Here is a 14,378-nt window from a genome sequence, read left to right as displayed (position 1 = left end):
CACACAGGGACATGTGTAGTAAGCTCAGGTGCTAAAAGAGTAAATTCAGTTTTTGATTAATTTGATACCAATTTTCATTCTATTTTTTCACATTGTTTAAAGTATTTTTGACTCAGTTCTGCAATTCCATCTACATTCTCCACATCATGGACATCACAGAGCCCGCAATACACAACAGACTGAAAGAATCGAGAACATAACTGACAAACCTGCTGCTCGACTAAAGTTGCAAGCATCAGCTCAAACCAACACACCTGCTGAAGTGTGAGAGCCGCCGCCCCACGGGATAAGCTTCAAGAGTTCACATGAGTATAGAGTTTGTATGCAAACTGCACTGGCAACAAAGCACTTAAGTAAAGTTGTGACAAACAGCTTTAGAGACTTCTCCTTTACGTCCTCCTGAGACTGCTCTTTTACATTCAGTGAGTGTGTGTGTGTGTGTGTGTGTGTGTCGATCAGACCAGTGGAGATGCTAACAGAGACATATAAAATGACTGCATCTGGAATTTCAACAGATATTTATAGAGCAAAATCTTCATCTCAGAAAATATTATGTAATCACACAATACAGGGGTTATGATTCAATATATCATATTTTAAACACAACACTAAGGAACCACTGCCTGCCATCAATCTTTACAGGTAAACTAGTAAAAAAAACAAATCAAAACAAATAAATGCTTACTTTAGGATATGATATCAATATTTTTTCCACCCCTAAGTAAAATAAGCCACAGGCAGAGTACTGCAGAGCAGCACAGCAGTGCCAATATTAAACGTTATAGCACAAACCTCGAGTGTATTATTGCGATTATACAGTATTACGATTATATAGTTTCATTATCACTGTTTATTAAAAGATTTTGAGTTAGACAGGATGAGGAAGACAGGATGATAAACACTTTGTGAGTTAAAATAGTTTCATTGCTGCTCTGTTTGTAGCAGCGCTGTTTGGTTTGTAAGCGCTGCATTGTTGCTATGTTACCTGTAGCGGAGAAATACATGGAGAGCTTCAGTTACAGTGCATTAACGGCTGATAATGGCACTCATAGAAAGCCTCTTAGCCAATCACATTGCAGGGTCAGATCTAACTGTGGTATACTTAATCTACTAAGAATTGTAAGTTGTTATGTAATGTACAAATAGGAAATATGTCACAAAAATGGTTTAGGTGTTTAGGAAGTGGAGCCAGTACTGGTCTGGTTCATTAACCAAATTTTAAACCATTCAGCATTTTTCCACAACAAAAGTAGGTTCCAGAACCAGGAACGTTTGTTCACATTGGGAACCGAAGAATACTAGAATACTCTCAAACCGTGACATCTGTGGGCACGTCTTGTGGAACAGGAGCAAAATGGCGACCCCCAAAAGTAAACTAGTAACAAAAACAAATCAAAACAAATTAATGCTTATATTAGGATATGATATCAATATTTTTTTCACCCCTTAGTAAAATAACTATGCATTTCTGTACCATGGTAAACCGCGAAACTGGTTACTGCTGCAACCCTACTGCAGGTGGAAGGATAGATGGATAGAGAGACGTATGGAAGGTCTTTAATGTGAGGCTGTGCCCCGGTTAAGCGAGCCGCAGTACAGTACTTCAACTCTCCACAGGCAGAATTACAGGCTCTGCCATATGAAGTCAAGCTCATTTCGGCTTTAGGAAAATTTACCGCCGCTACTCCAGTGAGAGCGAGCAGCATAAATATGAATCAGAAAAGTAGGGGTTGGGTGAGAGGGAGGCTCTGAACCAATTTTACTTGGTTCAGTGCCAGCAGCTCAGATCAGCTCCTGCGTATCGCGGGCTTTCCGCATGGTGAGTTATGGTCACACTTGATCAAATCCTACACAGCTAAGGAAATCCAGTTCTCAGTTCAGGCCAAGGGAATACCACCGCAAACGAAGCATACTGTATCTTATTCATGATCCTTATTAATAATCTTCAGATTTCTCTCTTTATTCCAGCAATACGTTTCCAAACGTTTAAAGACATAATATAAAGCAAAAGAGGGGACATAACAGTAACCTCAGGTATTTCTCAAAGTATATTAGTATAATTCTTGTAATACTGTAATAAAACAGCTAATGTTCTTGCTTTAATTTGTCAAATAATTCATCTTTTTGAAAGTATTTTGTGTATTAAAAGTATTATAGTGTTAAGATAGATAGATAGATAGATAGATAATTTTTATTTTTATTATTTTTTCCTCTATCAAACTTGCTTTCAAACTTCTTTTCTATTTTTCCCCTGTTATCTCATCTTCCCCAAATTATTTCCTTATCTTCATCCCCCAGCGCCCTCCCCCAAATCCCTGTAATTGTAATCCCCCAGATCGATAGATCGATCGATAGATCGATAGATAGATAGATCGATTATTAAATTCACAATGGTAGCAAAACTACTAGGGCAATTATTATTATCTAGGTTTCAATATTGCTGTTTACACAAAGTGTGAAATGCTATGTGCTTGGGTAGGAATCATAGGGTATCTTGCATTACAATATAATCACAATTCTCTGTTCTCTGTGTTACTGAAAAGGATCAAATACTAATAAATAAGCAAATATCAGGAATTAAGGGTTTATTGGTGTCAGTTTAACATAGTTACCAGTTTAACATAATAACCAATATTCTTTACTGCAATATTCTTTATCCTTATTTATGGAGTAATGAAGCAGTAACTTTCACAGGTCAATTAGGGAGTTTAGAGTGTCTGTGTCACTAAAAATATTAATATGTGATGTCATGTATTGACAATATATTGCAAACAAACAAAAAAAAAACACATCAATATTTTATCCCACCCCTACTATTCTCTGTAAGTCAGCAAAGCTAATGACAAGGCAGTGCCAGTAAGTAAGGCATACAAATATATCTATATTGTCTTTGTGGTGAGATGAAAATATCGAGAACCCAGATAGAAAACCAGATGTGAAATCCATTAAGAATCTCATTAAAATTCTATCTGGAACAGCAGAGGCAGGGAGGCAGCTTCCTGTGGAGACGCCTGCACTCTGCTATGGGCTGCTACCCGGAGCCACAGATTTTTATACTTGTTACACTAACTTAAGTGCATTTTGAGATAGGGGGCACATCAATATTGCATAGCACACATTTACTTTAATATCCTCAGGCCTCCCAGTAAAAAGGGCATGAGGGTATATATCAAACGAATGGGAGCAGGTTTTGTTTGGGGTGGGAGAGGATGGTGCAGTAAATTTTAAACTGTTTCCAAGCTGAGCAAAGCACCAACCAAGAGCTCAGGGAGGGGCTGTGGATAGATGCAATATTACGTGCTGCATTTAAAAGTGACTCATTACTGCTTTTTCCTTTATAAGACCTTTAGAGAATGGAGGGTGAAGGTGTGCTTTGGTATGTGCTCAAAATGATGAGTAAACGTCTGTATATTTAGTTACAACAACAAACTATAAAATTAATGTTTAATGATGCTTTCATACCTGCCTTTTTTAGGCATTCTGACTTCTCAATTTTGGTCTAAACCAAAAATAGCAGGTGGAAAAGTGCTCTGAACAATGGTCTGGATCACAGCCTGGAGCAACTAAACATTTGTATGCTGTTTGTATGCAGTATAAATGGACGTTTCTAGAAGGTTCATACTTTCAGACCAATTAGAGAAAGCTGAAGCAGGCAATGGAAACTCATTAAACAACAGAAAAAGAAAAAGAACTAAAGTCGTGGCAAAATGTGACTCCCCTTTTTATTGGCCCATGTAACACAACAGTATGGGAAGAACAGATTTTGCTGGTGATTCATGTATTTACTAACTAACTAATGAACCCTTATTTATAACAGAAACAAAATGAATGCAAGCTGATGCATTTATACCATTTACTCACCATTCAAGTAATCTCATACACATTCAATAATGTTACGGCCTGGATTCTCTCTTTTAGGGCCTCACGTCCATAGATTTGGTATTATGAAGGAATGCGCGAATGTCCCAAACTCCAATTTCCCTGTATAACTCCTCAAATCAGTTTTTAAAAATGCTTGGCAGTCAAACGGTGTTCTTTGGCGAATGAGAAATGATCCTTTAATTGTTCCTCTTGGTTTGCAAAAAGATATGCCTGTTTAACAATGGGATCAATAATGCTTATCTGAAAGAAGTGATCCCTGCAGTTTATCAGATGTTTGTCTGGATTTTTTTTTGGATTTTCTGGAAGAGCTGTTACTGCAGTTTCGGTAGGCCAGTCACTTTAACTGGTGAGAGCCCTCACGATTCCAAATTTTCTCCAACTAGAGATAACACCTGGAATCTTAGAGTCTTAGAAATGGCTCTTTAACCACTTTCAGGCAGTTTTAAGGACAACCTTATCAGGCCATCTACAAATTACACCTACTGAAGCTTTTATAAAGCTATAATATCCCATTTTAAACCCGTAAGCATTAATATGGAGGCTCTAACAGCAGGTGTGGAACTCTGCAGTGTTGAGTCAGCAGAGCGTTGGAGACTTTTATGCACTGTGAGCAGCACTGTGGCTCGCTGGTTGGGTTCCAGTCCCTAACTGGGTGGAGTTTCCATGTTCTCCACCTGTTTGCGTGGGTTTTCCCAAGGGACTCCGGATGGGTTGGGCTTGTTCCAGGGACACGGGTTTCCTCGCACTGTACGCCCAATCTGTTCTGTGTGAACTCCCTTAGTGCTCAATGCAGTTCTCCAGGTGATACATTCTTGACAGTTATGAATTTATATGGCCTGAAACTTTGTGGCTATGAAGTTTTCAACAGTTCTATAGATGGGGGGCTTTAAACACCCCTATCCCAGACCTGGTATTAGGCATGGTGCCAATAGGTTTATGTTTAGTTGCTAAAGAGACAAAAAGTTGTGTCTGCACATTTGCAAATCTATGTCAGTTAAGGATGAAACTTAAAGTAAAGTATCTGAATACATTAACAACATTTACAACATTTTGTTTAAGTTTTTGGAAAAAAAGTAAATGTCATGTTACCCTTTGATGCACAAGTGAATGGAATGGACCTCACACTTTAAGTATGTCTTTATTCCACTTTTGGTCATTTTGATTAATCATTTGTATTATATTGCGTATTATATGTTGGTATGTCTCTCTGTACAGTATATCCATCCATCCTTCCATCCATCTAGGTTTGCTAGCTAGCTAGTTTTTTAATATAGAAAGGAGGTCAAATTTATGATGGATGATACACACATACTCCTTCACACAAAATATATAAAATGACGCTTTATATAGTCTGTGTGGTCCAAAATATTTATTCCTGACACTCACAGTTGACAAGAATCAATGGTGCCTATGAACGTCTATAGGAAATGAAAGTGGGTAATTTTTGAACCACCTATGGAAGTTTGGGGTAGAAATACAAAATAAGAATTCAGTAAAATGAGGTTATAAGTTAAGTTAAAATTTAAAGTGCCATCATATAAATAAAGTTTTTGATGAATACTTGCAGTATGAAAGCTCAGTAACTTTTTATTTGAAAGATACTGCAAAGAAATACCCTAATATTTGATCCCCTTATGCACCCACCTAATTAAAGTTTAATGGAGGTTTTAACTAATTGAATAAATAAAATAAATGACCTTTTGCACAGTGATGTACGTCAGATAACTTACATCACTGTTTCAATTGTACTGAAAATCATCTTTAAGCAGTAAGGTGTGTACAGAGGGCAAAGTGTGTACCACTCACCCACATTATGAAGCCCCACTGGGCCCCCCTCACATAGACACACACCCAAAACACACACAAGACATAACGCCTGAGTCAGGTCTCCCCATGCCCTTCAGAAGCAGGGTGTGGGTGTATGGTGGCATATGTGCTTGCAGTGTCACGACACACAGCAGGACATTTGCTCCATGAGTGTGCATGTGTCTGTGTGTGTGTGTGTGTGTGTGTGTGTGAGAGAGAGAGGATGGAGATGGAGGCAGAGGGTCCGGCTTCCTTCAGCAGCATGAAGCACGTCCGTGCACCATGTGTGTGTGTGAGTGTGTGACTCAGACACAGAGGACTGCATACTACACTGCTGCACTGTCACCAGAGAAGTGGGAGCCACCTACACAAACTCTCTTAAAACTCACACACTCACACACATGCACACACACACACACCAGCCATGACAGACAACAGGAACACACGCAAAACACTCAGCACATCAGTCGCTGGCAGAGACCGCCTGCTTAGTCACACCAACTTGTGTCTTCACATATGTGCACGGAAAAAAAAGCACAAAGAGAAAAATAGGGCATGCACACCCACACAAATGTGTTAAGCAGGTTACATGACTATTTTTCATATTCAGTGGTTATAAAAGGCGTGTACTAATAAAAACAATACATTAAGATATATTAGAGTAACACAATTTGTTTTGCAGTACTGTCTCAATTCACAAAAACACAATAGATTTTAATAAGTAGTTTACATAAAAAGAATAGTATAAGACATTGATTCAATATGTGTTGTGTTTAAACCTTGACCATTAGATAGCAGTGCCTTCACATCCCTCAGTTCTGACTGCATAAAAAGTATATATATATTTTCTTTGACTCTTGACTTTGATTTTATAAATATAAAGTTTTTTTATACTGCATCATATCAACAATTACACAGCCTTAATAACTAACCAACAACTATAACACTTAGATAAACTATATGAGTGATTGACAGTCTTTTACTACTGCCACTGCTGCTCAGGGTATCAGTGAAAGTGCACCCATACATAATAATGGACTTTTTATTAGTCATGTATTAGTAGTTTTGATGAGAGGAAGTTTTTTTTTCCGTTTTTTGGGAGACATGGTTCCTCCAAACGTTTCTTGCACTGCTTTAAGGCAGTATTTTGTTTCATTTCTTTTAGTCTTATGTCCAGATTTGCTTTGTGACAATACCATGTTGTAAAAAGGGCTATACAAATACTATGTTCTCTTTGGATGGGCAACTTTTTGAGCGGGGTTTCACACAGATAAAGGGATGGGAATTTTAATCACATTGGATTTAAATGAAGGAAAAAATAAATACTTTCTTTCGAAAAGAGGACATTGCATGATTCAGCTGAACTCAGATGTTTTGATTAGAAGCACTATAACGGTAGATTTAAGTAATTTAATGGTCCACATAGGCACAGGTAAATAATCCATATCTCTAATGAACCTGCACTCCAAAAGAACCAGCAACTCAACAATGCTATGAAATGTGCCTCATGAACTACAGCTGAATTACTGCCCTACTCTTATCTCCATGTGATTTCTGATCAAATTTGTAATCAGTTAAGTATCTGAAATGAGATTTTGCTCCACTTTAAGATGATAATGTTAGCCCAGCCTCTGAATTGGTGGTTTGTCTGGTGGTGTGCAGATCGTTTTGCTAAATACAAGCCACTTGACATACTGTAATTCCTTACTTGCTTGCAGAAATTTCTCCCATCTACACAAAATTCAGATGGTTAAACATTCTGCTGTTCATCTCCACACTCCACACCCTGCTCACATCACTACATTACACCTGTAGTATTCGTATTCTGTTTCTTCACTACCCAACTGCCTGCTGTGATACAGTTCTGCTCTGGATCCTCACAGATTAATCCACACCATACTAAATACATAATAGCGGTGCATATGCCTGTTTAACCTGCACAAACTTTTTATATTAACACTTAAGCACGTGTCCAAAACTCACTCACATTCTCATAATTCATAACCTGCTGTCACATTAACTATAGCTCTTCATTATCTCGCTCTTCTGTCCAGTGATGTTTGTCGTTCTGCTTTCCAGTGTCAACCAGAGGAGGACGGGTTCCCCTTTTGAGTCTTGCTTTCTTTCAACATTTTCTGCTTTTTGATCTCAGGGAGATTTTTTTTTTTTTTTTGTCACTGTTGGGTTTGGCTTGGACCCAGATCCCTGTAAAGATGCTTTGTGACACGTTCTTTTTGAAAACTGCTATATAAATACATTATAATTTACTATTCTGTTGATTTTGCTTTCTAACATAGAGTCAGCACAACCACGAATCTGAGGACAGTTCTAAGCGAGTGTGTTTAAGATTTTCTTGCTTTCACATTTGACCCAAATCTTTAAAAAGAGGCCTTTTATCCTATCCTTTAAAACACATCTCTCCCCTGCAAGGAGAAAAGGCGAAAGCTAAAGCGCTAATACATCCTCAGTTCCTATAGAGACTGATTGGAAGCTGCTCTTTGATTCTGGAGTAAGAGATCAAAGTCAGTCTTCTGTACACGGGGACAGAGCTGCAGAGAGAGACACAGAACAAGTACAAAAACCAAACTTTATCTTTATACTGCTACTCCAGTCTCTGAGGTGTGTTTCATCCTTCTGTCTTTTACTTCTTTATTCACCGTGTCCTCTGTGAAGAATTCTCACTCTCTCAGTCAGTACAATTTAACAACTTCTCAAGAGTTTCTAAGTCCACTGTGCTCAGTTTAAGAACGGCTAAATAATAGGTAAATCGGCATACTCTCACCTTTAGCTTAACAAATAATGCTGTTAAATTAATAATATCATATAACTTAATGATAATTGTTTTGTGAAATCTGTATATCTTGTCTAATGTTCATCCAATGCATAAGGTATTGTTTTATAATGTGATGCACCTTATGCATGTCCATCTGCAGCCCAAATGCCCACAATGACACAGCACATCACCACCAACAGTGACACAGTAGTGACACAGTAGTGACACAGTAGTGACTAAAAAAATTATCCTGTTTCTTTGAGGGGAAAGGGGCGAGGGTCGATACTGAGAGTGCAGGGGAAGGTCTGGGAATGAGGAGCAGAAGGTAGCCAATCAGAAAGTTTTCTGCCTTGTATATTGCCAATCCCATTGGTTCAAAAAGTTTAACAGCCAATGCTACATAAGAATAGCAGATTTAATTACTTGAAAATAAGTATTTTTGCTCCTTAATAAGTACGTTGGAATAAACCTACAATATGCAAATTAAATACAAAAATGAAGTGGAAACATTTAAATACAACATAAAAAAATACCTCAACATCAACAGTTACACAGATTGCCTGGTCATTCAAAGCAAAGTTTTTTTTAACTAAAATGTGTTTATGTATTGTTTCTTTAGTTTCAGTGCATTGAAAATTCTCTTAATACTTGGTTTGAGAGGTGATTACAATGAACCTTCCTTTAATAAACCACATACTGTATGTTCCAGGTTTCGTCAGCTTCCAAAGCCAATTAAGAAACAAATTAATATGTGATCACGTTTCATCTTTGGCACATACACATCAAATTTACCAAATCAAGGGGCTCCAAGTGGTCCAGCAGACTAAGGCACTGCCACTATGATCAGGAGATCGCCAGTTCGAATCCTTTTCATGTAGCTTTCCATCAGCTGCCAGAGCCCTGAGAGAACACAATTGGCCTTGCCCTCTCTGGGGGGGTAGATGGCGCTCTTTCCCCACATTACTCCAAAGGGTGATGTCCGCAGCACAGGGAGTCTATGAGCTGATGTATCAGAACCGAGTTGCTGTGCTTTGCTCCGAGCGCACTGTGAAACTACTCGGCAATGCTGCATGAGAGCAGAAAAGAGTTGGTTGCTGACTTATCATGTGTTGGAGGAGGTATGTGCTAGTCTTCACCCTCCTGGTGTTGGGGCATCTCTAGTGATGGGGGAGTCCTAATGAGTGGGTTGGGTAACTTGCCTTGTAGATTGGGAGAAAATGGGATACAAGTTAGAAATAAAATTAAATATATATGTGTGTTTTTTAAAATTAACTAATCAAATCCATGTCCAATTCGTTTAAGATATTTTGAAGATAACTGAAGATCACAGCAGGATCTTTAATCTTTAAACTAAAAGTTTTTTTTTCTTTTAGCTGTCAGCCACTGTCCACTGCAGGAGCTGTCCAGAACACCTTATATATGAGGGTCATCTTTCTGAGGTTCAGCCAAAGGTGACATCTAATTCAGAAGCAGCTGATATGGGCAAAATTAAAATTTGCTGAGTGTCTCAATCACAGAACAAGAACTTTCCACGACCCAAAGATACTTTTATGACCTTTTTCAACCTTCTTTGGCAGTTAAAGCACTTTCAGCAGGAGGGCTGCCTATAGAATATCAGCCAGCAGTGAAATATAACTTCAGGACAAACATGACCGGCACCCGCAGAGCGGATTAGTATTCAGGCTGCAAATAATGATTGTTTCGTTCCATTTGTGCAAAAGGTGATTTTGTTATGCTTCCTGTAGCTCATTATAATGTGTCTAAACAGGAGCATAGCCCAAGTAAAGGTACCATGTTCCCATTACAAAGGTTATGCATAAAAAGCATAAAAAAATATATGATACACTTATTTCTAATTTATACAGTGCTGGATGTAATCTGTAACTGCGCAATTAATGTAAATAGATGTATTATTTTACACTAAAAGTGTTATTTAATGTGTTGTTTATAGCCTGTTCATACCTAAAATAGTATCAGAATGCATTTAAAAAAATTTAATATCATATTATATATTATATATATTTTTTTCAGTAATTCAGTTAAAAATGTGAAACTAATAAAGATGTATTACATACACCGTGATCTATTTCATAAAAACCCAAAAGTCAGTATCTCAAAACATTTGAATATTAATTAGGACCAATTGGTACTTTTGGCAGTGTGCCAAGTTCTGCTAGAAAATGAAATCCACATCTCCATAAATGTTGTCGTCAATGACCATAAGTAAATTTTAAGTTTCATTCGGAAATCATGGGAGCAGATTCTGGAGGAAGAGTGGAGAGACACACAGTCCAAACTGCTTGAGGTCTAGTGTGAAGTTTCTACAATCACTGATGATTAAATTAACACTGTTAAAATAAGTGATTCGTCCAACAATAACTAATAAACGTCTCATGCTGATAATTTGCATGTTTGGTAAATGTACACACTGACTGTGTCTGTGGCTGATGAATCAATGGAGGACATTATACAGCGCATGGAACAAATCACAAAATGTGAAGTACTATTTAAAAATCGCAAGGTAATGCTCAGCAATACTGGAAGCTGCTGTCGATCATCTACCTGATAATAAGCACAAGCATGTGAGAGAGAGTGAGAATTAGACAGAGTGAGAGTGAGCCAGAGAGAAACCTGTATCCATAACAGTAACAAATATATACAAGTATTAGGAAAATATATTTTAGTTAAAAGTCGCTTTAGTGATCCGATTATAATCTGATCACAAGTCTCCTGGGCACATTTACACTTGATCAAATCCAAACATTAGCTCACTAATAAATGGCTTTTAAAACAAGCACATTCTGTCTTTTTTCCAATCGGTGGAAAATGTGTCGATCCACATAATCTTTCTCCTACAGTATTCTTTAACCAGCAAAATCTCTACTCTGCTTTATCAGGGACACTCTGACTTAGGCCAACAAATGGCCAAACAGGTGAGAGAGGCCAGAAAATTTTTCGGTGATTGGGCTGCTTAAAAAGGACAAAAAGTCTGACAGAAAGCCACCATCCCTGGGGATGCGGCCCCAGCGCTGAATGGAATTATGGGAACAAAGCACAAGACAGCAGGGTATCAGTGGTCATTAGTGGCATGAGGGCGATGCCACCCTCATGCCAGTGGACAGGTGGGCGCCCACCAGATGCTCATCAATATGCTTCTGAAGCAGCAGCAGCATCAGCAACCAGGCACGCTTTCTTCAGAGGATGGAGGGATTTAGAGAGACCCAGGGGAGAGAAGGAGGAGAGAAGGAAAAGGGAGAGAGAGCGAGAGAGAGAGAGAGCGAGAGAGAACACTGCGCTGAATTGTATGACGGCTATGGCCGTGCTCCTGTTCTGCAGGGGTAAGCAGTACCTGTCGCTGGATGATGGCCAGGCTGTCACGGGCCTTGTTCAGGAGCAGCTCCAGAGCTTGCGGGTCTTTCACGCTCCGGTTCTCTCTGAATGCATCACGCACCCTGCGCAGGGCGTAAGTCCTGAGGACAGAAACAAGACACAGGAGCGACAAGTCAGCACTGATCTCAGCATAGACCCATTCAATTAATTCAAACTGCAGCCATGTTGCTTTATGCTATACACATGGGTGGAACCTCTGTAAAATTTTCAGTCAATAATTGCAAAGGATACACAGAATTCAGGTATGGAAGAAATTAAGAGAGCACTTCAGTTTCTGAATCAGTTTCTCTGATTTTGCTATTTATAGTTTTATGTTTCAGTAAAATAAACATTGTTGTTTTATTCTATAAAGCAAGTTCATATTTATATAGTTTTAAGTGGTCAGACATTAATATTTGCTGTAATAACCTTGTTTTTTAATCATAGTTTTCATGCATCTTGGCATGTTCTCCTCCACCAGTCTTACACACTGCTTCTGGATAACTTTATGCCACTCCTGGTGCAAAAATGACATGTGCTCATCCATCTTCCTCTTGATTATATTCCAGAGGTTTTCAATTTGGTAAATCAAAGAAACTCATCATTATTAGACCTCGCCAACCCAGCCAAGACACACAGTTTTACATACAATAACCCAGCTGTTAGCAATCACAGCTAAACAGCTCCAGAGCATTTTTTTTATTAAAGCTCTTTTCAAATTTTAAAAGCACTGCAGGGTTTTAGAAATGCAAAGGCAACTACTGCTAAATCTACATATAAGAAACATTATAGTGTGCTGACAAATACTTAATTTAATAAATGTTATTGTAAAAATGTGTCAAAGCAAATTAAAACCAGTTTTTTCCAATATATTCAATAATTATCTTTCAGCCAAATGTTTCAATCTGATGAAAATTAATTTAGGTGCATCAATAGAATTTTTTTCATTTTAGCTCTGAAAACACAACAAAATACGTCAACTGGTCAGGAAAAATCTCAGAGGACAAAAAGCAAGGATTGAAGGTCACATCCATAATGTTAAAGATAAGACCAACTCCATTCTCCATTCACCAGCAGTGCACAGAACAGGGAACAGTGTGGGGAACAGGGGAAGGTTTCACGTAACCATCAGCCGATGTCAATATGTGACATTAATAAATGTTAAAATTCAGATCCACCTGGACCTGCACGTCAGATAAATACCACATTTATCTCTGGAGGGTAACGCAGTATTTTATTGCAGCATTTCAGAGATGTCTATACACTCTAAATACATCTGCAGTATCAGTTTGAAACACTAAGGCTGCATTTACACTGCTCCGTCCCGCCAATGCACATAAAAGCACAGCCCCCCTAAACTGGTCGCATGTGGGCGTTAAAAGGCGTTCCATGCGTCGTCCAATTTAAATCGTTTAAATGGTAAATGCACACGTGTTAAATGTAGTAGTGTTCTCTGTGGCTCTGGCTTCTGATAGAACGACAATTTCTTTTATATAACCCACTAGAGGTGGGCGATATGGCCCTAAAATATCATCACAATATTTCATAGTAGATATATAATCGGAAATGAGAACTGTGTAAATTTTTCTTTTGCTAAAAACAGCAACAAAGTAGTACCCTGATGTGATAATTAGGGGTGGGTGATATGGCACGATATTTAAGGGTATAATATTGTTCACGATATTTAAAAATGTTGGCGATATTACTGGTACGATACGATATGGCACACCACTAGTGTCCACCGAAAGTTAAGAAAGTTTGATTGTTTGAACTCTATAGCTGCTCTGTACACTGTGTAAACAATTGTGAATGAATAGACCAAAAGTAATTCTCTAAAATAAGCAGAAATTGTTATTTTACATAACCCTAATAATTTTTATTGTAAAAAATGTTGCCTTCTATTGTAACCACACAGCAACTATTTGCAAGTTCTGTAATTGCAAAATAGACTATCTAGCCATTCCTAAACATAGTTCAGGTTATAACAGTTAATCATTGTACCGTTACTAATGCTGTTAGATTAGAATTGATTGTGTAGGACATACATAAAAAAGTTCATAATGTTAATAAGAATAATGAAAAGTTTTCTCAAAAAGTACCATGCTGGCTAACATGCTGAATATACATACACTTCTCTCTCAGAGACGAAGGTTCAGGAAACTTCTCATTTCTTTTTAATCAAAGAAAACCCCACCAATGTTTCCCTCTTATGAATTCCATAAGTTTGAGATCTCATTTCTCAGTGCTGATGACGGAGCTGAAGCTCAGCATGTCTCAGCGTGAGGTATTCCTGCATAAAAATGAAGATCTTCCCCCATTAGCAGGCCTTCAGAGGCCAGGCTGCTCACAGCCACTGAAATGCCTCCAGATGCTGGAAGCAGGATGAGCTTCTCCACGGGCAGAAGGGGCTCAGCCCACGGCTACTGTGTGCTGAAGTGAACATGTGCCAGAGCACGCTGGAAAATAAGTCTGTCATGCTCTCGCGCAGACTGCCACGGCTTATTAGCGGCGCTGATGCACAGAAACATGCTAAATAAGCTAGCAGTCA

At 38.4% G+C, this 14,378-nt stretch overlaps 1 protein-coding gene across 1 annotated transcript in view; it reads right to left on the bottom strand.

Moving 5' to 3' along the window:
* Positions 1-14,378, bottom strand: part of LOC103036122 (LYR motif-containing protein 4) — an 89,095-nt gene that overhangs the window by 54,997 nt on the left and 19,720 nt on the right. The window contains exon 2 of the mRNA XM_007238633.4: positions 11,811-11,931. Within this exon, the coding sequence (XP_007238695.1) occupies positions 11,811-11,931 (121 nt within the window). The remainder of the gene's footprint in view (positions 1-11,810; positions 11,932-14,378) is intronic.

This window comes from Astyanax mexicanus, chromosome 6, assembly GCF_023375975.1.
Source record: "Astyanax mexicanus isolate ESR-SI-001 chromosome 6, AstMex3_surface, whole genome shotgun sequence".
In the NCBI taxonomy this organism is placed as follows: domain Eukaryota; kingdom Metazoa; phylum Chordata; class Actinopteri; order Characiformes; family Acestrorhamphidae; genus Astyanax; species Astyanax mexicanus.
The sequence above is the reverse complement of the archived record's forward strand: the minus strand, read 5'-3'. Positions and strand labels throughout refer to the sequence as shown.